Genomic DNA, 23,783 nt, shown 5'->3' with positions numbered 1-23,783 from the left:
ATGATCGTTCGTGGTTGCGAGGTCGCAGAGGACGCCGCTCAATTGGCCGGGCAGTCATACGTTTTCCAGCGGCTTGCGTATTTCCCACGGAGCGCGAAGGCTCCGCAAATGCCTGGCAAGCGGAGTAGTGAGCATGACGACCAACTAACTGAAGGTTAAGCGATCTCGCGAGCCGCCTCCCAAGTCACGCTCTCGGCAACGGCCAGGGCGGGCGTGGTAGTGGCCCCTGCGACCTGGGCAGCCGCCGAGGCTACCCCAGGCGGAGCGGAGGCGATGGGCATCCTCATCCCGGGTTAGACACGTATCCAGAGGAGGCGAGAGCCATGCCTCTGGAAGACTTGATGAAAAATCTCTAGAAGTTGAAAGAAGGCGTAACGCCGACGTGGGGCGCTTTTTGGGCGTCAATGAGTCAACGATGCTCACTATTGAGAAAAACAAGAAGGCCATCATGGAGTGTTTCTCCCCTCTTCTCTACTGCACTCCCCAGGATGTAAACATCAAGAAGATGGAGACCGAGTTAACCTTTTGGGTCAAGGACGGGATCAGATGGTAGGGGTGGGAACGGGAGGGAGGGCGGTGGGGGAGAGGGAGAGACTGTTCTGAAGCTGAGGGCCATCTGTAACCATCCCAAATGCATTACAAGTGTCTGGTGGAAATCACTAGGAAGGGCAACCCAAATAAATTTCATGGGGAAAAGGCATGGCTTGGGATATCTTTACAGTTTGCGAAATTAAATGTCCAGTGGGCACCTAAGTACTCCAGGCAACTCCAGAAATTGATTAGAGCCAGAACCTATGTGCCTCACCGGGTCTTCCATGCCAAGGGCAGAAGCTTGTTTTGGAAGTGCACCCTTAGTGTACTTTTAGGGAAAAATACAATCTAGAAGTCTTAGAGGAAGCCAAGCACAGGATTTTCCTCATTTTGTTGTGCCAATGCTGCAAGTGACAAAAAGATAAAATAACTGTTGCTTTATAAAGACTCTAATCCCACTTGTCTTTTGGAAAAAGATGAAAAAACAACAAAAACTCTTCTTGTTTCCTGACATTCACCGGACTATCAGTAACTGCTGCCTTCTTTTTGGATTGGTTTCATAATTGTTTTATCCATCAAGCCCAGAATTATTTAACAGAAAAAAATCTTGAATTCAGAGTGTTGCTAATTTTGGGCAGAGGTCCCAATCACCCAGACTTAACTATTTTTTGCTTATCCTAGTATGATACTGTGTTTCTCCCTCTGGGTGGCACTGGCTATCATCAGCCCTTGGATCAGGGAATAATTGAAGCATTCAGGAGGTATTACACCAAGCATATGTTTGACCACTTTGCTGACTGTATTGGAAAAAAACACACACACCTTTCCTTAATTTGAAGGAAACATGGCAACAAGTACAACATTGCTGATACTTTGGTGTTGATAAAAGAGGCAATGGATAATATAAAGCCTGGTGGAAGCTTTGGGATGATGTTGTGAATGATTATGCATGTTTCCCTAGAAGAATTGGAAGAAAAAAAAATCGGAGTCCGCAAAAATGGATGAAAATGAAATTAATAAGCTACTCTAGTTTCAAGTTTTGGTGATAAGAGTATAGAAAAGAAGTCAAGTCTCCAGAATTAGGGGTAAAGATGAACCTAAGGAAATTGAATACTGTCTTACACTGCCTAATTCTTCATTGATACTGCAATTAATATGGATCCTTTCCTGGATTGAAATTGGCTTTTAAAAAAGGTTTTGATAAATTGTTGTATACATATAGAAAGGTGCAAGAGCACTTTCAAAATGAAGGAGTTGAAGAAAAGGAAGACATAATATAGAGGAAGTGTGGATGAAGAAGGTGGATACAGAATGAGTCTGTAGGGGAGTCTGAATTTTAGTCTGAGCCTGGGTCTAAATCCTATTAGGAGGAGGAAAAGTTAGAAAGAATAAGAAGCCTCCAGAGGAACAGTCTGGGCCTTCAAGCAGTGGCAGTAAGAATCATACTATATCTGAAAAATCTGCCAAAACCAGAAATGCAGGATTGCACTTCTGGAATCTAACCTTGGAATGGAATTTGGAAAGAGTAAAGTGCCTGAATTGAAGGAAGAAGAGATTCCAGAGGCAGTTTCTTCCAAATAGTTAATTTCTTGTCATCCTTGCGCTGTTGCCCCAACATCACCTTCATTATGACCATTATTATAATCACCAGCCATGCATCCATATCATTTAGTTGTTAAGCATTTATAAGCCTAAACTGTGTGGGGTTTTGTGCTAAACTTGGGGACATCATCTCAGGATTTAAGGTAAATGGTCATTAACCAGTGGCCTTTCTTAATAAGTTAATAGGTATCCAAGATCACAGTCTTAAATTTAAAGATTTTCTTAGGACACTTGGCCTCATTTACTGTAACTCTGTTTTCCCCCCCAGATACTAAGTTTTTACATTGCAAATGGAGATTTTCTAAGTTAACAATAGTTGCCATGAGAATACTTGCTCTTGAAATGCTGACATGGTCTTACATTTTACAAAGCACTTTTACATTAATCTACTCTGTTAACCCTCACCTATGAAGGTCTATTTGCCCGTCCTTTACCAAGCCATCCCCCCGCCCAAAGCCCAGAGAGGTTAAGTGTAAGGTCTGGGGCTGGGAAAGCAGGAACTTTACAAACTTTGCTTTCTAGCCTGCTTTAGCCTGCTTGAATAATGAGGAAAATAAACTTAAGCTGTCTGACCTTGTAGGCCAGAGACTAGATATGCCCATAATTTCAATACCATGCCAGGTGCATTTTTTAATTGGATAGAACTGTGTTGTTTTCAAGGCCAGCAGCGAGATAACCACTAAGTGCACATAGGGCTGGCTCTTTAATAAAAAGGGAAGTTCTGCTTGTAGCCTTACTTAGAATTTGAATTCATTTTCTCGAAGCCCACCGGTGAAGCCCACCGGTGAAGCCCACCGGTGAATAAAGTGTGACTCCCCCGGCCTGTGCTTTCAGACCGCGGGACCTCACCCGAGAGCTTTCAATAAACGTGATTTTTCGCTTTTACCCTGCTTGTCTTGGTCAACTTATTGGCTTCGGTCAGATTAAGTCTTACATCTCTGATTAAACCTTACATTAAGTAAGCTGCCTGAGTCTGCACAGCTAATGATGTAAATGATAAGAGTAGGGCTGCAACTGATTTATTTACTTTGTCAGACACTGCTAGGAAGTGCATCATTCCTTTGAGAATTCATAGTCCCAGGGAATGGGACAAAACAGGTGAACAGGTATTTTATTTTTTTTAACTTATTTTATTGATTTTTTACAGAGAGGAAGGGAGAGGGATAGAGAGATAGAAACATCGATTAGCTGCCTCTTGCACACCTCCTACTGGGGATGTGCCCACAACCAAGGTACATGCCCTTGACCGGAATTGAACCTGGGACCTTTCAGTCTGCAGGCCAGTGATCTATCCACTGAGCCAAACCGGTTAGGGCTGATGAACAGGTATTTTAAAACAAACACAGGCTGTGAACTGGCAGCCCACAGGCCAGATTTAGCTAACAGATGTGTTTTATTTAACCTGCTTAGTTTAAAACAGATTTGAATTGGTTTCCAGTGTCCCCCTAATGCCTTTCTGTTTCAGGTACTATTCACATACAATACAATTCACCAATTAAAGTGTATATTTCATAGAACTTTTTAACACTTGTGTAACTATCACCACAACCAAGATATAGAACAGTTCCCTTAATTTAAAAAGTTTACTTGTGCTCTTGTGCACTCAACCCCTTCTCCTGCCATAGGATATTTCACATTAAAAAACTGGATTAAAAAATTGGAAACCCTGACAACAGTGGACTCTGCATTCCTGAAGGGCAATGCTTTGCTTATTTGTTTGCATCTCCCCATAGTTGATGTTAAATGTTGCAACAGAAGTGTGTACCAAGTGCCTCAGGGGAACAGAGGACCGTGGGATTAACTCTGGGAAAGGCTGCACGGAGCAGCTGGCCTGGAAAGATGAGTGAGTTCATAGGGAGAGCAGTTGGGAGCAAGAGTGTTATAAACCCAGGAGGATTAGAAGGGAGATCCTGGGAGGGGGAGCTGGTATGGGGGAAAGGAAAGCAGCAGAGTGTATCTCGCTTCTTGTTGGCTGGATGGGCTGTATAAAGTGGAAGAGTTTAGTGTATATGTCTTAGTGTTTGTGTGTTTTGCTTTCTGAAAGTTTTGTATACCCAAGAAACTTACGTCTTTTTATCTGTACATCTCTGGGGGTTTTAAGGTATTTTTTGTTGTTGTTGGCATGAGAAGGGAAAATTCGTATTTTATTTTTGTAAGGGTTATAGGTCTGCGTATGGTGCTTGGGTTGTATGTCTCTAGGGAGAGGGTTGTCCAGAGAAAATTTCTCACTCTTACCCCGCCTCCTCCACTATCTTGTTCCAACCAGCCTGCCTGGGGCGGGGCAGTAGGGCAGGCAGCAGGTGGGAGGGTGGGGGCAGGGAGGGCGGTTTAGGCCATAAGTTCCCGCCCCTTGCCGGCAACTCAGCCAGAGGCAACATTCGCCGCTGCTGTGCCGCTAAATTACCAGCGACGCCATGGATAGGCTGGGCACACGGTGTCCTCTGCCAGGCTACCCTCGGCCCTCTGTCCTTTTATGCCTCCTGGTGAGTGCCCACGCTACGACGTTACCACCCCCCTTAGCCCTAAACCTCCAACCTGGGAACTGAGGGAAAAGACACACTTCTCTTTACTGCTCTTGGCATTTTGAGCTGGGGGCAGGCAGGTAGGGGATGGACAGGAAAATCCCTGGAGGCACCACTCGGTATCCTGGAGACTGTGGTGTGGTTCTTTCTGAAGCTTACTAGCTCCCCTTCTTCACTCTGTGAGTAGGGGTGACTGGGCTGTGTTTCACTGCCAGGGAGGTGAAGGGGTATCTGGTGGTGAGTTCTTGTCTAAGGGTCACTTGATAGATTCTTTTCTTTCTGTTGCAGTTACCACGTTGCCTTTATGGGGGCTTTTTTTCTGACTTAGAAATATCTTAAAACGTTAAGGTTGGGAAGTGACCATTTACAGAGTATCTCCAGTGGTGGAGGTGGTTCAGGAGGGGGTGGAGAGAGTCAGAAGCCTAGGGTCTAGCCCAGCTCTGATGATCACTTTTGGGTGATTTCTACTTCCTTCCGACTCTATTTCCTCATCTGTAACAATTGTCACATATCAGTGGCTCTTACCCTTTTGGGACCTGTAGGTTTTCTTGATTTTCTTTCTAGAAAGTTCAGGATTTGTACACAAGGAAACTGTATAGATAAACACAATGTTGTAGTCTTTCAAAATATTCATGGATTCCTTCAAACTAGGTGGGTTACAAATTTAGGTGGATTATAAACTAGGTGGATTATAAATTTAGAACCACTAGGTGGTTTCTGAGGCCCCCTTTGCCTTAACACAGACTATAAAGTCAACCATAACCTCTTAGAGGCGATGCAAATATTCCAGGACAAAAAAAAAAAAAAAATAAGGAAAAAGTCAGAATAAAATGCAAAAATAGCTGAAAGAATACATAAAATATTTTAAAAGAATGTAAAAATAGAAAAGATATGTAGTAAAAGACAAATAGGAAAATGTTGAACAGACTTAAAGATTGTATCTTAAAATGTTCCTGTTAGGGAATATTGTGATGTGTGTATCTTCCATCACTTTTGCATTCATATTATTTCCACTTTCTAATATATTGTAGCCCATCCTTGGTCCCAGGTTGACTGTTCATGCTTCTGACACTTCGTTGATATGGTCCACAAACATTTCTCAAGCCCTTACTCCCTGTCAGAATCGTAAAGTGCTGGGGATACAGAAATGAATGAGACTGAAGAGCATATGTCCAATGGAGGAGACATGTAAACAACTGTCTGTATTTCAGTGTGACCAGTGGTACAGCAGGAGGATGTTTAGCAGCAATTCTGGCCTCTACCCAATAGATGCCAATAGCATCTCTTCCCCAGGCATGACAATAGAAATTGTCCCCAGACATTGCCAGATGTCCCCTGGGGGTACAAAATTGCCTTGAGAACCATTGGATTAAGTGAAGCTGAATTGACCCCACTGTATCAATTCCTAGTGTGCTCATTGTGTTTCCAAGAGCCCTGAATGGAGGCAGGAGTCTTGGATGTAAGATTCTAAATGTTCTGCCTCAGTTATCTTATTTGTTAAATTTAGGGTTATCTTAGATAATACTTGAGAGCACAGCTCTCCTTTTCAGTAGCATAGGTCACATTGCTTTAGAATTAGGCCACTTTTTCCAGTAGCCTCTCCACGGTGCCTACCACATATCATACACACATGAATGGAGGGGAATTAACTCCTCAAACATCAAGAGATGTAAGAACTTAGTATTTTGACTTTGAGTTCACCTAAGAGTGTCAATACATTTTGGGTGAGCATATATTGAATCTTATTAGCTGTGTTGCACTGCTACCTGCTGGCTGGAATGCCCAGATATTCCCTCAGAATGGCTTTTTTGGTTGGGGGACAGGCCATTGTTCTTTTTGTTTGGAGTCTGTGCTGGAAGCTACCATAGAGTCATGTAGTGGACTCCTTAGAGTGTTCCAGTCGGCCCAGTTCTCTGTTAAAAGCACTGCTAACAAGACTTATCTTTTTCGCAAGACTATTTAGTCTTAATAATAACATCTTGCTGGTGTATTAATTCACTAGTCTGCAAGTATTTATTGAGAACCTGCTGTGTGCCATGAACTGTGCTGGGGATACAGTGGTGAGCAAAGCATGACATTCAGTTTTATTGAATTTGTGGTTACAAATTATTTTTCCTATCTCATGTGAACCCATAGCAACTGAGACAGCACAGTGTCATAATCTCCAATTTCTAGATAAGGTTTATAGAAGGAGAGGTGGTAACTTGTTGAAGGCCACAGGCAGTTCACAGTACTCACACTAGGATTTAAATTCTACTGTGCACACATACATACATACATACATACATACTAAAAGCTTTTGAAGTCTAGGTTTTTTTTTCTTGCATGGTCACTGGTTTAGTTCAGTGGACTAGTATGTTGAATTGGTGGTTTGGTGGAGGTAGTGGGAGGGAATGAGAAAACCCAACCCTGACAGGCCTATAGTCAAACTGAAGCTGAAGACATAAAAACGCTGCTCAGGCCCTGCCAAGAAGTAGGAGGCAGGACTTAGGCAATAGCATAAAAGGAGTGGGAGGACAGAGGTTTATTTGAGCAAGAAAGAAGCCCTGGGCTGGAGGCAGGAGAAACTCCCTCTTGTTCAGCCTGGCTTAAGTCACCATGGAACTCCTTGCAAGCTGCCTCTCTCTGTTAATGACTCCATTATATTCCCCAAGCAGAGAACCTGGAAAGGAAGGTGTTTTCCAGTTCATTTCTTCTTATTTTAAACTAGAGGCCTGGTTCACAAAATTTGTGCACTCAGGGGGATCCCTCAGCCCAGCCTGCACCTTCTTGCAGTCCAGAAGCCCTCAGGGGATGTCTGACTGCCAGCTTAGGCCCACTCCTTGGGGGGAACCGGGCCTAAGCCGGCAGTCGGACATCCTTAGCACTGCCGCAGAGGCAGGAGAGGCTCCCGCAACTGCTGCTGCGCTTGCCAGCCGTGAGCCCGGCTTCTGGGTGAGCGGCACTTCCTGTGAGAGAGCACTGACCACCAGGGGGCAGCTCCTGCATTGAGCGTCTTCCCCCTGGTGGTCAGTGCGCATCATAGTGACCAGTTGTTCTGCTGTTCGGTCGATTTGCATATTAGCCTTTTATTATATAGGATGTTTATCATTAAAATAGTAAGAAAAATATCTTGAATGCCTTTTTTCTTTCATATTTCACTGCTATCATCTTAGCTTCAAGTCTTTTTCCTGGCAAGTCTTTTTCCTGGATCATTGTAATGACCGTGTAAGTAGGCTATCTCTGGTCATTCTCCCTCCTCCCTCCTGGTACCCTACTCAGCTTCACTATATTATTACTCTGCTACTTAAAACCTCCAAAAATACCCTACCACTTGAGTACAAACTCCAGACTCCTTAGCCTGACCCTTTTCTCTATAGTTCTAGCCCAGTCGTGGGCAAACTACGGCCCGCGGGCCGGATCCGGCCTGTTCGGCTGTTCTATCCGGCCTGCGGAGCTGAAAGAGCGGAGGGTTCTCTTGCTCTCCCCTCCGCTCCTTTACTTTGAATTTATATTAGTTCACACAAACACTCCATCCATGCTTTTGTTCCGGCACTCCGGTCCAGTTTAAGAACCCATTGTGGCCCTCGAGTCAAAAAGTTTGCCCACCCCTGTTCTAGCCAGTTTCATTTCCTCCTGATCTCATACCCACAGTCTAAGACCCATGCAGACTATAACTCATCTATCCCTTAATACCTCTTGAGTTTGTACATATTACTATTTGCTTAGCATGTGTCCCTTTCCTCTTATAATCCTACTTATCATTCCAGATCCAACTTAGATGGTACCTTCTCTTCCAAGCCTTTTTCTGCTCCCTCAGGTAGAGCCCTCCTTATGGTCCCTGAGCGCTCAGTTTAGTAGTACAGGTTGCATTGCTTTAGAATTAGGCTACCCTTTCCATTAGCCTACCCAGTGCCTGGCACATATACAAAGGAATGGAGGTGAAGGTAACTCCTCAAACATCATTAGATGTAAGAGCTTATCATTCATTATAATCTCCACAGGATGATAGTTCAGTGGATGCCAGTTGGCATTACCTCCATCAGAATGGATTTCACGTCATCCAGACTTGAGCCCTAATCCTGGCTTCACCAAATAAGAGCTATGTGATTTTGAACAAGCTTCTTGATTTCTGAGCCGCTGTTTTGTTTTGTTTTAATCATCTGCAAAATGCAGAGGTAAATATCTAGACAGAACTTTGTTGAAGTACTAAAGCTCAATTATATTTTGGATGGGGAATGGGTATGAAAAAAAGATGCCCAGCCTGGTTCCAATCTGCTTGAGCAGGAGATAGCGAATTGTCATGTCACTGCTGACTTGTGCTTTTTCCCACCATTTAGATCCTGACAGCTTCTTTCCTGACTTACCCCATGCTCAGGACCCTTAGCCTGCAGCTCCATTCAGCTGTCACTGGCAGTTATGTCTCCGGCACTTACTCCATCGTCTTTGTCAACTGTCCCAACGAGCACATTGCCAGAGATATTGCCAGGTATGGTAAAGGGGCTTAGGTGCTGCCCCAGGAGGCTGCCCCATTTAGGCCCTTCTTCTGCTTCTGATAATCCTGTCCATCCAGTGATGAACTACACAGCTGAATGATTTGATGGATCCTGCTGCTGGGTCTAAAATGTTGAGTGGCGTCGGGGGGAGAGAGGGGCGCATATAAGGAGACGAGACCCAGAGGGATGTATGGCTTATCCAAGGTGTTAAGGGAACAGTGGAATCCTACCTGTTGAGAATTTAAGTCTCATTCCTGGCCCATCTGTCTTTCTTCTTGGAGATACTATCTTTGCTCAGTCCCAGAGGTGCTCACTATGACAGTGAGGAGGAGGAGGAGGCAGTCATTCCAAATATTTAGAAAATTTCTAGAAGCAGCTGTGGTATGGTGGGAGAACACTGGACTTGTAAGCAGATCAGAGTTTCAGTCTTGGCTCTACCACTTACTGTGTTAATTTGGGCAAGTCACTTCCCTTCTTTAAGCATTAGTAATTTGAATGTAGTAGGTGCTCAATAAATGTTTGTGGTATCTGGATTTTGCCCCCTTCATTTCTCTTTACAGATGCAGCTTTGAAGAGGGTTAGTGGGACTGGAGGGTAATGGATTTGGCTCCTTGATATTCCTTTCTTCTTGATCCACAACTCAGCATTCTTGAAGTTGATGATAGACTAGGTTATAGTGTTTTCAAATGTTGAATCTGGTCTTTGGGAGCAAACAGCCTCCACATTGTTGGCCACAGGTTAGCCTTGCATTTCATTCCATCTCTTTCCTCCAACCAGAATGTGTATTTTTCCCTTGTTAACATTACCTTTGAAGAACAGCTCTTATCTAAAAGAACCTGTAATTACTCCAAAGATACCCATGGTATTTAGTAGCTAGGAATTGAAATCCCTCCTGATACTCCTGCTATACCGGGGGTCTGTACTGAACTCTTTTCTCTGGACTCCTGGACCAGCCACTCTGGGTTCTGTTAAGGAACAACTTCAGCTGACATCTGTGAAGTTTGGTGTTGGGAGGAAAATCATTCTAATGCCTGGATTCTAACTGGTTGAAAGGCCAGTTCAGGTAAATGGATCATTATCAGCTTGGAAAGAGATCTCTATTATCTACTTGCATCCAAGGTTGTTAATGAGAAGTCAGGTGTTTATCAGGGGCTCATTCCTTTGTAGGAAATACTTTTTCTCTCTGATAATTTTTAGGATTCTCTGTTATCTTAATGTTCAGCTATTAATTTGTTAACTATTCTTTCTATAGTCTTTCTGTGTCTTTTCCTTTATTCTGCATACTGGGAGAATTTCTGAGCACATTCTTCTCTCTTATTTGCTTCTCATTTGTATCTATTTTGCTAGTCAGCTCCTCTATTGAGTTTTTTTGTTTAAATGATTAGTTTTCCTTTTCAGGATTTCTAATTATTCTTTCATAACTAACTGCTCATATTTCATAAATATCTGATCCTATAATCTGATTTTATTTTATGGATGCAATAATCTTGCCTTATCTTTCTGTAGATATTAATTATACTTATTTTATTTTTAATTTTTCCAGCTTTATTGAGATAGAATTGACATATAGCATTGTATAAGTTTAAGGAATACACATGATGATTTGATACATGTATATATATCACTTGATACATGTATATATAGCAAAATTATCAGCACAATAAGATTAGTGGGCACATCCATCACCTCACACAGTTACCTTTTTCGGGAGTGAGAACTTTTAATATATACTCTCTTAGCAACTTTCAGGTAGATGTAATTATGTATATAATTATAGGAATCTGAGATTATACTTATTTTTAAATCTTGGTTTTGAATGTACTGTTAGCTGGTCCTCTTACATAAATTCATTGGTTGAATTTTTGTTTCTCTTGGTATTGGCTTTCCTCAGATGCTTTGTGATTCCTACGTGTAACCTCATCTTTTTAGCTATGCTGGTGGGGAGTCACGGGAACAGCTGCAAGGAATGGTATTAGCAGCACTGTTTTCAGTGTGAGTGTGGTTTGGGGGGACATTCCACAGACTGGGGTGCCCTAGTGACTGGTCTTCTGGGTGTGAATTCTCCCTTTAATCCGTGGCAGTCACCAGCTAGGACATTGTTGTGCCTTTTCCCCCAAAGTGCCTACACTTAACTTCTCCTTCCTGGAGACAAACGGCCTATTATTGCTGCGGGGCCATGGGAGGTTTGGGGCATCCACCTGCTCCTGCCCGTGGCATTCTGGCAGTTCACCTTGCTGGTTGCCTCCAGTTCCTGCCTGCTTTGGTTCCCATTGCCCCAGGGACAAACTGTTGCTCTTTTCTCTGGGGTAGTCCCCCTGTGTGCTCCCTTGCGTGTCTCGGGGCTGCCTTTTATTCTTTGGGGCTTCCTCATAGTTGCTGGTATATGAAGCATTCTCCTTACTGTGGTCTAAAAATCTGAAGGGGAGTCTTTGGTGATGTGTGTATTAGGCAATGGATTTTTTTTTTCACTTCCTGTGCTTGCATGCCACCTTCAGAACTAATAACATGTAATTTCTCAGCAAATGATTGAGGGAGCAAGACTCGCAGCAGTTGCTTAAAAACATTTGAGCCATGTGCCTCTCCTTATGGTCAGGCATTTATTTAGCTCCTAGAACTTTGCAGAGGAATGAGGTGGTGGTGATGCCACAGTAATGTGGAGCCTTAAATAGAGAGTACTGTTTAACCTGGAACCCAAGGGAAGAGAAAGTAGGTCGGTTCTCTTGGCAGCAGCTGGAGGAAGGAGGGGTCAGTGAGCAGAGCTCAGATGAAGTTTATTTGGCAAGGCCTGATTCTGAGGGCTTGAGGTTTTGATGTTTGGGGACACTTCTTTGCATCAGTGACTTGGTGGTGCTCCTATTTCTATGACACCTGTACTAGTTCAAGCCCTTTTTATTGTGTTCACCAGGGTGTTGCATAGGAAATCTGAGATTATCAGACCAGGAATTCCAACCTGTGGTCTGTCCAAAAAAAAAAAAAAAAAAGTCTTAGAGGTCTGCAAAGGTGATGATTGTGTGCTTAGGGCTATGATAGAAACCTTTACAAAAAAAGAAAAAAAAAGGTGAAATGAGCCTCTATTTGCCAAAGACAAACACAGTTATGATGCTTTTTTGTTTTTATGTGGAGCTGTGTGGTCACCTGGGCATCTAAAGATCAGAAGCACCGAGTGCAGCCTGATACCTACCTGTGGGATAGAAGCAGAAGTGGCATAATGAAAGGAGTTCTTGGTGGTGAAAGGGTTGGAAGCTACTGGTTGAACCATTTTCTCATTGTACAGCAGGAGAGTCAGGTTGAGTGAGGGGACATGCCTGTCTTGGAGAGGTGCTTGAATACGTACTCCGGAAATGAGAAAGAATTTGGGTAAGGTCACACAGCCATACTACTGCAGGGCCAGGAATGAAACCAGGTCTTCTTGTTCTCTGTCCAGAGTTAATCCCTATTCCCCAGGCAGATTAGGCCTGTCATTAAAAGTGCCAGGAGGTGGGGGTGGGGGGGGCACATTCTAAATGATTATTTAGCTCCCAGGAATGCCTATACCTTGTTCCTTAAGGCCCTGGACACTTACCCCAGTGACTGTCACTCTCTTTGCTTTAGGGCTATACTGGATAAGAAGCTGGCTGCCTCTGTGAACATCCTGCCCAAGGCATCCTCATTGTGAGTTTTGCTGTGGCCAGTGGAAGGTCAGGTCCTAGCTGGTGGGAGGGGTACTGAACTAATGGGGAATTGTGAAGGAACAACTCAGAGGCATTTAATTAATCAACACTTCACTGTTGATTTGTATTCAAAGGAAATGAACAGTGTGTTTATATCATCCTATGAACAAAAGCAAAATGTGCTGTGTGTATACACGTATAGAGAAAGGAGGGAAAACCCTCCAGTTTAGGAACAGTGAATCCTGCTTGCACATTCTTTGTTTAAATTAATTAGTTTGCTATTAGCAAGGAAGCCAGAATGGGCATTCCATCCCTGAGCAAGGCAAGTAGGGATATCAAAGGAGGTCATCTCCATTGCTTTTAGATTCTTTGGGAAACTGAGAGTTTGGCATATGTGACAGGCTGTTTCTGTGCCCTGCCTATCTTTCATTTCATTGACATCTTTATTTTAGTTAAGCCTGGGCTGTCCCATTTCTTTCGTTAAAATAGTTTAGCATCCCACTACAAGTTGTGCAGGATTTGTCTTGTGCCTTAAACGCTCTGATTAGCCTGTTCCTCATCTTCTTCCCTCCTGGAAAGAGAGAGAGAATAAGAGCGTGGGGTGGGGAGGGGAGGATAGGTGGGGAAGAAAATAATATCTACTCTGAAGGTCAAAATAGAAAAAGGCTTTATAGTTAAAGCTCCCCCCCGCTTGCCAACATTGTCATTGCCTCAGTGGCTCTCATCATTTATTGATATGGCTCCCAAGTCTGGCTGTGCTTCCAATTCCTGAGATCCATTCTAGGTCTACTCAATCAGTCCCTCTGAGGGTGGGGCTTGGTTCTTTGGATTTTTAAGAAGTGGAATAGGTGATTCGCATAAAGCCAGTCTGGGAACCAATGCTTGGGACCTAGAACAGAATTTCAGCCTGGCATTCCCTTCAGATGGCTTATAATTGATCCTTTTACCATGGCTTTGTGAGGCAGGGCGAGTGGCTTAGGTCATCTTAGATTTCCCCTGGATTAGTGTAGATATTCTCAGGCCAAATTTCTTCCCCTTCCCTTCCCATGATGCTGTTCTCATACTCTTTTCTGAATGTCATCACTGACTTTTAACCTTTGGACTTGTTTCCATGTCTTGTAAGGCTCACTTCTTCCCTGAAGCCTCCTCTGCTTCTTATTTATCCTTTCATGGGCACTCAGCATTGAGAGTCAGTGGTAAAAGTAGCCCCATTCCATAGCATGGGGAGGGGCCTGGAAGCCATGAGTATAGAATAGTGTTGAAAGAGCCAGAGATGCCCAGTTTGGAGAAGAGAAAACATAAGAGTTTCTGTACAGCAGGAGAGTCAGGTTGACTCTCCTGAGGTGGTTCTCCATATGGAAGTTGGGGAAAACAACTGGGTGGCAGATGTTGGCACACCATAAGAAAAATCACCTCATGTGAAAACCTTTAAGGTGGATGGACTTCTTCAAGCAGTGGTGAGCCTCTCACCTCCAGGAATGCTCAGGCAGATGTGAATGTCCCCCCACGTCCCACATGGTTCAGGGTTCAGGTTCAGGGTTCGGGTTCTGGAGGAGGCTGCACACAAATGAACGAGACTAGACAAGAAAATATAAATTTGGGAATTGGGGGCCAGGCGGGAGCCCAACTCAAGAAGAAGGACTCCGCTTTGCTCTGGCCTTGCTATCCCTTTTATTCAGGTTTTGGGATACACCCATAGCCCTTAGGCAGGCAATTCCAATAAGAGCCAATCAGCAAGGATTTACATAAAACTAAAAGGTGGAAGTTGCTTTAGCTACCATTGTCTCAGCTAGACCGTGGGTGCAGAGCTCTGACTTTTCAGAGCTCAAGGTCTCCAGCCTTCTGGGTTCCTTGTCAACACCTCTCTGCTAGTGAAGACAATGGCCGGCTTCCAATAGGCAGATGCTAGATTCTAGAAGTATGCATTAGAATGATTGGACTAGATGACCTGTCATGCTTTGGCCAATTGTAGACTTGTTGTGTGGACTTGGAAAGATTTTATTTTTATTTTTTAAATTTCTTTATTGATTAAGGTATTACATATGTGTCCTTATTCCCCCATTACCCCCCACCTCCCATTCATGACCCCACCCCCCTGTTGTCTGTGTCCATTGATTAGGCTTATATGCATGCATATAAGTGGAAAGATTTTATTTTATTTTATTGTTTAAAGTATTATAAATAGTAGTACATATGTCTCCTTTTTTCCCCCATTGACTTTCCCCCGGCCTCCCCTACCCCCCAACTTGGAAAGATTTTAAAGTTTCCACCTCAGTAAGTTACCTAACTGGGCCAGGTTTGACATTTCAGTGGGATTGTTTAGTGAACATCATACATTAGTCTTGTTCTTGTCTCCAGGTACTTTTTGAATGGAGAAATAGAAGAAGCCACTGAGATCCTGTTGGTGAGTGAAGTTGGATTTGGGGATGGGCCTTGATATGGGAAGATGAGAGCATGGCCTTTTTCCCAGGTTCCAATTAAAAGTTAGCAAAGATCAACTGATTGAGGTTCTTGCCCCACATAGATGCCTTAGATTTGTTTGCAAGCTAGTGACAGGGCCTGGTGACCTAGAGGGAATGCTGTCTCCTAAATAGCCAGATGAGGAAAATGAGCAGCTGCAGAGCTGGCTGAGGTAAAGCAGTGATTTTTTTTCTTTACAGTTAATAAAGACAAAGACTTCCAAGGTCCACATGCTCTCCAGCTATGTCAGGTAATACTGGCGTCTCTTCCAGCCAAGAACGTTCTAGGTATGAAGTGAATGAGCTTGGAAAGCAGGAAACCTAGTCACAAACCTTCATATGACCCTGGACAGGTGCCTGTCCCTCAGATTCTCCATATGTAAATTGAGAGGCTAGAGTGAGTTAGTTTAAACCAGCAGTTCTCAAAATTTTGGTCTCAGGGTTCCTTTACACTTTAAAAAATTGTCAGGGACCTAAAAGAGCTTTGTTTATGTGGGTTATATCAAAGTTAACTATGTTAGAAATTAAAACTAAGAATTTTTTTTTAAAAATTAACAATAATAAAACCATTACTTATTCATGTTGTAAATAATGCATTTTTATGGAAAGTAACCATATTCCACCCCGCCCCCCCAAAAGTGAGAAGAATGGCATCATTTTACATTTTTTGCAAAATCTGGCTTAATAAGCATCTTTAAGTATTGGGACACTTGGAAAGCTCATGGTGATAAATTCAAGTTTTCCAGACTTCTAGTTTTTGCATGAAAACATAATTTTTTAAATCGGCAACACATGATGTAAATTGTCTTCATTTGAGTGATGGACTCACTTTGTTCATGTCTGAGACAGTGTCTACCTAACCCTCAAATCTGAATAACATAATTTGTAAAAATGACAGCTTATGGTAACTCAGGCTTAAAAATGGTGCTCCATGAAAAAGTCTGGTTTTAGCTTGTGACTCAGTCAGACAAGTGTAGGACATATTGAATTTAGGCACACAGCACTGTGCTTTCTGTATACTTCCCATGTTGTCACACAGGGCTAAAAATACATGTACTCAAGGGTCAAAACTGAATAAAAATTGTAATTTTTACCACTTTGTCAAGGACGTTCTTAAGTGAATTTGACTTTTTGCAAGTGCAGGTGTGTTGTGAAAAATACAACAGTGAATACAGTTTGGTGCCATTGTCTTGATGCAGGTGCTAAGGTGCCAGCAGTTTTACCCATCATCGCTTTTGCATCATTAGTGCAAATGTCAACACAGTGAAAAGATAAATAACAAATTAGCATTATTATGAACTATTGGATTCACGGAACTCCTGAAAGAACCTTGGAGTTGCCCAGGGGTCAATGGGCCTTAATGGGAGAACCACTGGTTTCAAGCCTTACCAATCAAAGTGTGGTTCTGGAATAATTGGCATCCCCTGTAAGCTGAATAGAGCTGCAGAGTCTCATGTTCACCCTAAACCAGTGGTCGGCAAACTGCGGCTCGCAAGCCACATGCGGCTCTTTGGCCCCTTGAGTGTGGCTCTTCTACAAAATACCACGGCCTGGGCGAGTCTATTTTGAAGAAGTGGCGTTAGAAGAAGTTTAAGTTTAAAAAATTTGGCTCTCAAAAGAAATTTCAATCGTTGTATTGTTGATATTTGGCTCTGTTGACTAATGAGTTTGCCGACCACTGGTCTAAACAATACTGGCTAATAACTATATCCCTTGGAGGTGTCTTTCAAATTACCATTTTAAGCCCCACTTCAGATTTGGACTTAATTGATCTAAAATGGGGATCAAATGTGTTCTTCAGAAGCACCCAGATAGACTCTGATGTGAGGCTAGGATGCAAGTTACTTACTGGATGATGAAACTCTTTTCCTTCACTTTAACCAGTATCCTGTGAATAGATGGCTATACCCGGGCCTCAAAGCTGGTGGTAGAGAAGGCCCTGTGTTACCACCTTAGCAGAGGTGGGGGAATAGGCACCTTTGGTAGAACCAGCACTACCAAGAAATCACGGCTTATCTGGTGAGGGACAGCCTCATGGTTAAGATGGTGAACCTCAGAGCTTGACCTCCAGCATCAGATCTTGGCTCTACTTGCTAGGTGTAGCTGAAGTGCATGTAAACTAGTTAGACTTTCTGTGCCTCAGTTGTCCATCTATAAAATGTGGGCCATAATGGTCCCTTGGGATGAATGTCTGTGAGGTAGACCCGTGAAGTGTTGTACCAGTGGCAGCTCTTACTGCTAACGTGTTACAAATGTCCTACTCTCTCTGAATACTGTATGTTTGCTTATAAAAAACACATACACTGGTCCAGGTGTCCATGAAATAAGAAAATTCATTGTCCTGGGGCACTGGGTAAAATTACCCGGCTTACCCTAAATGTGTAAGCACCTGGGCACATGCTGTGATGCGTGTGTCTCAGGAGAACTTTACAGCGTCTCATTCTGCAGGAAGGAAGCAGAGGATTATAACTCCCTCTGACAGATGGGAAACTGAAGCCCAAGGCCTCATGTTCCTTTAGTCTGGAAAATGAAGAAAACTTGCAAGGTGTGCCGAGGGCCAGGTGAAAGAAGTGGGAGAAGGGAGAGAGGTTCCTGTGGGTTTGGATGTCAAGAGAGATCCCTTAGAAAATGTCAGTGGTTGTTTGGCCTTGAGGGATAAAGAGGCTTTTGATTGATGAACAGGAGCAGGGAGAACTTTCTAGGTGGAGCAGAGAATACAGTGGTATTGGGTGGGTGGTGTTTTGGGTAGTAATAGAGGCAGCAGCTAACATTCAGTGAATGCATACAGTACCAGTTAGTGTACCAGCTAAGTGCTCTATGTCCTTGTCTCATTTAATCCTCAGTGATCCAGTCATGTAGGTACCATTTTCATTCCCTCTTTTGTAGGGCCTTTAGATTTGTCCATGGCTACAAAGCTAGTAAGGGGCAGACTTAGAATTTGAACCCTTGTCTGTGAGACTGTAAAGCTATCTGGCCCAACTCACCACTGTAGACAGAGGTGGTTGGGTTATGTAGGTGGACAGGGGATGCAGCAGATTGCAAAGGCCTCAAGGGAGGCTGGCCTGCTGGGTTTTATCGCCTGACTGATCCTAATCATAGTCACTCACAGGACTCTGCTCTCTTCCCAAAGGTTGGTGCATCCTTTTGAGATCCCAGAGGTCTTCAGTCTTCCCATGGACCAAGGAGATGTGCACTATTTGAAGTGGCTGGAGGAGGGCATGAAGGAGGACTGAGGGGGGCGGCCTTCTGTGGATCCTGCTGGCTGCTAGCCTTCATCAGCTGCACTCTGGGGAAAGGAGGCCTCTTTCTGCCTCCCAGCATCTCTGGATTCCTTGTTTTTGTCAGCGCAGAGGAGCTAAGTAACTTGTGGAGGATGAAGGGCCAAGGCTCCTGAGGCTAGAAGAGGATGCTGGGCCAGTCTAGGCCAAGCAAGAACCCAGCGGAACTTGTCTCCTGGTACTTCCTGCTAATAGGTGGCCAGGGGATGAGGGCAAGGAGGGTTGTGTGTAGGGGACAAGGGGAGGTGGCAGGGAGGGTGAGATTTGTCATCGGCAGCAGTCACTGGGCTACCTCGTGTCGGGTGGAATTACTCTCCTGGTTTTCAGGAGGAGAAAGAGACCTGGTGATCGGTTTACCTAGAAGTGTGTGGGTTGAAGGTCACCTTCTGGAGGAACTGGCAAGCACTTTATTCAAAAGGATGGATTGTGAATGGTGCAATTTCAGGGACAAGCAAGATTATTTCTCCTAGCTGAGGGTGGCACTAGTTATTCCTGAGGCCTGAGTAGTGGGTCTGGGAATGGGCTTCAGGCGTGTGTGTAGGACTGGGGAGATATTAGCACTTAGACAAGGCTCATGGGTTGGGAATAGGTCTTGACCTTCCTAGCCTGAGTATGACCGGCATCAGGAGGTTCTGGTGCCTTGCTCAGTGGAGACAGGCTTGCTCAGTGGAGCATTGAAACTGAGCATCCTAAAGCGGAAAGAACCCTGGGGAACTTCCAGACCAGTGCTCCTCAGACTTGCCCACAGAGCCCAGAGGTTGACAGGAGGTATGGGGGCTGCCTGCCCCTCTCCACCACCTGCAGCCAGTGCAACTGAACTGTTGTTTTTTTTTGTTTGTTTGTTTGTTTTTAAAAATATATTTTATTGATATTTTACAGAGAGGAAGGGAGAGAGATAGTTAGAAACATTGATGAGAGAGAAACATCGATCAGCTGCCTCCTGCACACCCCCTACCGGGGATGTGCCCGCAACCAAGGTACATGCCCTTGACCGGAATCGAACCTGGGACCCTTCAGTCCGCAGGCCGGTGCTCTATCCACTGAGCCAAACAGGCTAGGGCTAAACTTGATGCTTTTTACTGCCTCTTCCAAAGAGGTTGGAAAATATCCTTTTGTAGACCAAAGACCCAGAGAGCCTGCTGCAGCCTATTCTAAAGGAAGAGTGTTTAGTTCTTCATCTATGTGGTAAGTGGGTCTGGGACTTAAAAACATATTGCATTGCTTAATTCACCCACTGATGTGGAGGTAGGTGATAGCATCCTTATTCTGTACATAAGAGGGTAGATTTAGAGTTGGGTCTGCATGACTCCAACTTGGATGGTTTGGCCTCTACCACAGTTCTCCCCGAATGGTGCTGTGGAGCCGGAGCCGGGGCCGGGACCTACACCAGTGTTCCCATGTGGGATGCCTTCCCAGCATTTCTCAGGACATGTACGTGTTTTGAATCGGGAATCTCCAGAAAAATCAGTTCAGTGAATACGGAGGCTTAAAAGCATAGAGACATTACAGGTTTGAAGGAACCCATCAAATAAAAAAATAAGAGCAAGAAACGCCAGCATGCGGAGCCGAAGGTTAGGAGAAGCAGTGCAGGAGCATGTCGGAGATGGCTACTGTCTGATCAGTCTTGCTTGTGATTGTTGTGTCCTAAGTGTCATCTTGCAAATAAAGTAAGTTTATACAGAGTATACTTTATACAAATTCTCTGAGCAGTGTACCAAGTTACAAGCTTTCAAAGCAAAATAAATTCTTAATTTGGCATTTTTGACACGTGATTCTTACACTGTTCACCTTGCCAGGATATTGGAATGTTACGTGATTTGAAAAGTATCCAATGACGGGGTTTAAATATTCCCTCTAGACTCCAGTTCTTTGTAAATACACCTAAGCTTGATAGTCCCATTTGTTAAACAGTTTTTCCAAGATATCTATAACAATAAGGGAAGAGTATAAAGAATGAAGTATTTTAAGAATAACTTGATGATTTAGGGAATTTAAGAATTCCAATTTCTTGCTCCTAAGTCCAGAGATGACTATTTGTTGTAGATTTGTAAACACTAACCCAGACCACGAAGAACCAGGCCCTCTCCAGCATGGGGAGGACCACTGTTCTCGGGAGGGTCTATTTAGCTGCTCACTGTAGAACTCAAACTAGAAGCCGGGTCTCTTGACACCTGTGCCATTCACCTTTCCATTCCATCGATATCAGCTCAAAGAACAACCCCTACGTCCCCCACAACCCCCAGCTCCCAACTGTGGTTTTGTCCCAAGGGCAGTTAAAAGGTTGAAAGTGAAAGGGTGGTAGATAAAAGTGGAAGCCATAGTTAAGATTTTTAAGGGCAGATGTGAACACTTAAGGGAATTAACAGGCTACACTTTACCCCTGAAACTACAGAACTCAGTCAGGTCCTTGGTCTTCACCTCCCTATAGCTGCCGTTTTCTCCAAACTTCCCCAAATGTAGAGTTTATTTAAAGTAATAACTTACCATATTTATATGTGGAAGGGTTCCCTGTCAACACCAGGGAACTGAATCTAGCAGGGATTAGCTCTGCCAGGAAAGGGAGAGGAAACTGAACCAAAGGACTCGGACCAAAGTGGTGCAGGTTCAAACCAGCAGAGCCACGCCCAGAACTCACTTTGCATCACTAGGCTTGTGTGCACTGGATAGCTTCTAGTGCCTGTACTGACGTATTTTAATAGGAGCAACTTCTGAGTTCACCTCCCATCCTTTACTTCTCTTTGGCCCTCACTAATGTCTTTTTCCCCCAATGGTCAGACACAGTAGAAAAAAGGTTCCATATCCTCTTGGTGGTAAGGGTGAGGATACTGCTGAGAGCATTTGTAGGCAGTGGCAGGAGTGGCAGGGTGGCCAGGGAGAGGGTGGGTCCCACCATTCCTCAGTCTCCAGGGAACCAAGACCAGAAACCAGAGCCAATTCCTCCTGCTACCCAATTGCTGAGAGTTCACTGGGGGAAGATAGGCAACTTTTCAAAGGGAGCTTTTAAACTGTAAGTCAGACATGCTTAATTAGAACTTTAATATAACATGTTATTAAAAGCAGCAATTCAAAACCATAAATCTTTAGAAGGTGCACAGGATTATCGTAAGGTCAGTTGGCAGTAATGCAGCTATGATCCGGCACAAATGAAAGGCTGGGGTACAGAGTCAGGGCGACCTTGCGAGACCGTATCCTGACTTCCCAAGTGGGGAAGACACCCTTCCCCTCCTTTTCCTTTTCATCTCAGAGCCTCTCTGAGCTCAAGTAGAGACGGTGCATCTGTGACAGGCCTGGCTCATCCTGTGCTTTCTCAAGCCTGGAGCGCAGGCCTGGGAGGTTGCTATGCTCTCTGAAGCCAGGCAGGAAGCCACAGATTGAGCAGGGTGCTGCCTTCTCAGCTCCCCTTCCACCTACCCCCAGTTTGGGGTTTTGGTGGCAGCAGCTATGGGGCTGAGAAGGGGGGAGACCTGGGCCCAACCTCAGATCATCCCTGTGTGGTCCATACCAAGGAAACCACCTCCAGACCACCCCTGTCTGGTCTACACCAGGGAAGCTAGGGGAGGTGAGGTCCCATCAAAAAGGCACTGTAGAAGCTGAGGCTTAAGGCAAGGGGCATCTGCACTATCCAAGGGAACCCTGAAGGCTCACAGGTGGGGAGGGGGTCAGCTAGAATGGAAAAACCATCCTCTCACTGTTCATCCACCTTCACTTAGCAGCTGGCAGCCTGCAAAGCCCAGCCAAGCTGAAGGCCATGCAGCAGTTGGCAGGTCCAGTCCCCATCTGGTGCACGGCCCCCATCCCGAGTCAAGGCACATTTTTCCATTTTTCAATCAAGTGAGTCAGTTTCTAATATTTCTGGAAGCAGCAAAAATGAGGGGTCCCCTCCCATTTTTTGTTTCCCTCCAGATTGGTATGAGTTTTAATGTTGGTTTTAAGAATTCTTTTTATACTCCCACTGACAAGGGCTTCTCTTTGAGGGGACTGATGACACAGGCCCTTTAAAACTCCCAACCTGTCCCAGAAAGTGATTGTCAGTTCAGGGCGGGGCAGGGGATACAGCAGAAGAGCCAGGGGGTAAGTCCCCTGTGCTTCCCAATGGGGTCAGGGCTGGGTCACGGGCTGAAAGAAGGGGCAGGAGCTGGACTTTCACATTTAGTTGCAGCACATGGTCCCTGGAAGAGGGCCAAGGGAGAGCCAAAGGCAGGAGCCAGGCTGTCACTGGAGGGTGTGTGGGTGTGTGTGTGTGTGTGTGTGTGTGTGTATGTGTGTGTGTGTGAGTGTGTGTGTGTGTGTGTGAGAGAGAGAGAGAGAGAGAGAGTGTGTGTGTGTGTGTGTGTGTGTGTGAGAGAGAGAGAAAGAGAGAGAGAGAGAGAGTGTGTGTGTGTGTGTGAGAAAGAGAGAAAGAGAGAGAGAGAGAGAGAGAGAGAGAGAGAGAGAGAGAGAGAGAGAGAGAGAGAGAGAATGTGTGTGTGTACCTGGAGGCAGGGCCAAATGCTTGTGCCTGGAGGGTGAGAGCACATGTGGATGGAAGCTTGTGTGAGTGAATGTGTACTCAGCTGCATGTGTGGTGGTCTGGGGGTGGGAGGAGTCAGAAACAGTCTGAGGTTTAGCAGGACACGCCTTCCTTTCCTCCCATCCCCCTTCCCTGTCCCTCATGTTTTCAAGGCCACCCCTATTCCAGCAAGGCCAGGCCCCACTCCATGGTCACCAAGAGGCAGTGTAGCCAAGGAAAGGAAACTGTGGGACCCCAGAAGCTGACACCTTAGCCTTCATTCCGAGCCTTCATAGGGCTCTGGTGCTGGTGCCTCTGAGGCAGAGACCTGGACTCTCAAGGCCTGAGGAGTGGAGGCCGGTCTCTGCCTCACAGGCTCTCAGAGGCCACCTATCCTCACCACCATTTCCAAGGTTCGGGAGGGAGGCGGGGGGGGGGGGGGGGCAGGAAAGTGGGAGAGAAAAGCTCCCACCTTCACCCACTTTCTCAGAGGTTCTTGTTCTGCCCTCATCTGGGCTCATGTGTGTAGTTACACAAGGGACAGCATGCACGTGTAGGGTGTCTACACACACACACCCAAAAGGGGTGAGAGAGGTAAGTGACACAAAATTGGGGACAAAGACAGATTCAGGCTTCAGGAAAAAGCATCCCAGAGCCAGGGCGACACACTGAAAGGAACAGGTGAACAGTTTGAGGGAGTGCAGAGTGTGTGGGGACACTGCGACCTTAGAGACACACGCAAGGGGTGATGAGCCTGAGGCCCGAGGCAGACCGGCA

At 44.9% G+C, this 23,783-nt stretch overlaps 1 protein-coding gene across 2 annotated transcripts; it reads left to right on the top strand.

Annotated features, from left to right (window-relative positions):
* Positions 1-26: 26 nt before the first annotated feature.
* LOC308249359 (protein CutA homolog) lies at positions 27-20,274 on the top strand. Of its 2 annotated transcripts, XM_080670710.1 has the most exons (6): positions 4,510-4,616; positions 8,975-9,123; positions 12,722-12,781; positions 15,139-15,184; positions 15,441-15,490; positions 18,370-20,274. In XM_080670710.1, exons 1-6 carry the CDS (start codon positions 4,548-4,550, stop codon positions 18,470-18,472), a joined length of 477 nt encoding a protein of 158 aa, XP_080526836.1. In that variant the 5' UTR covers positions 4,510-4,547; the 3' UTR covers positions 18,473-20,274. The 2 variants fall into 2 exon arrangements, with proteins under 2 accessions (XP_080526837.1, XP_080526836.1); XM_080670711.1 differs by lacking the exons at positions 4,510-4,616; positions 8,975-9,123 and adding an exon at positions 27-549.
* Positions 20,275-23,783: the final 3,509 nt, after the last annotated feature.

Source organism: Plecotus auritus (assembly GCF_963455305.1).
Source record: "Plecotus auritus genome assembly, chromosome: 5".
In the NCBI taxonomy this organism is placed as follows: Eukaryota; Metazoa; Chordata; class Mammalia; order Chiroptera; family Vespertilionidae; genus Plecotus; species Plecotus auritus.
Note: the sequence above shows the minus strand (reverse complement) of the source record. Positions and strands in the feature narration are given on the sequence as shown.

Bases quoted from the DNA above. Each gene is read 5' to 3' on its own strand.
- LOC308249359 (XM_080670710.1), top strand. From the start codon at position 4,548: ATGGATAGGCTGGGCACACGGTGTCCTCTGCCAGGCTACCCTCGGCCC. The intron at 9,124-12,721 runs GTATGGTAAAGG...TCTTTGCTTTAG, and splicing joins ATTGCCAGAGATATTGCCAG to GGCTATACTGGATAAGAAGC. The intron at 12,782-15,138 runs GTGAGTTTTGCT...TCTTGTCTCCAG, and splicing joins CTGCCCAAGGCATCCTCATT to GTACTTTTTGAATGGAGAAA.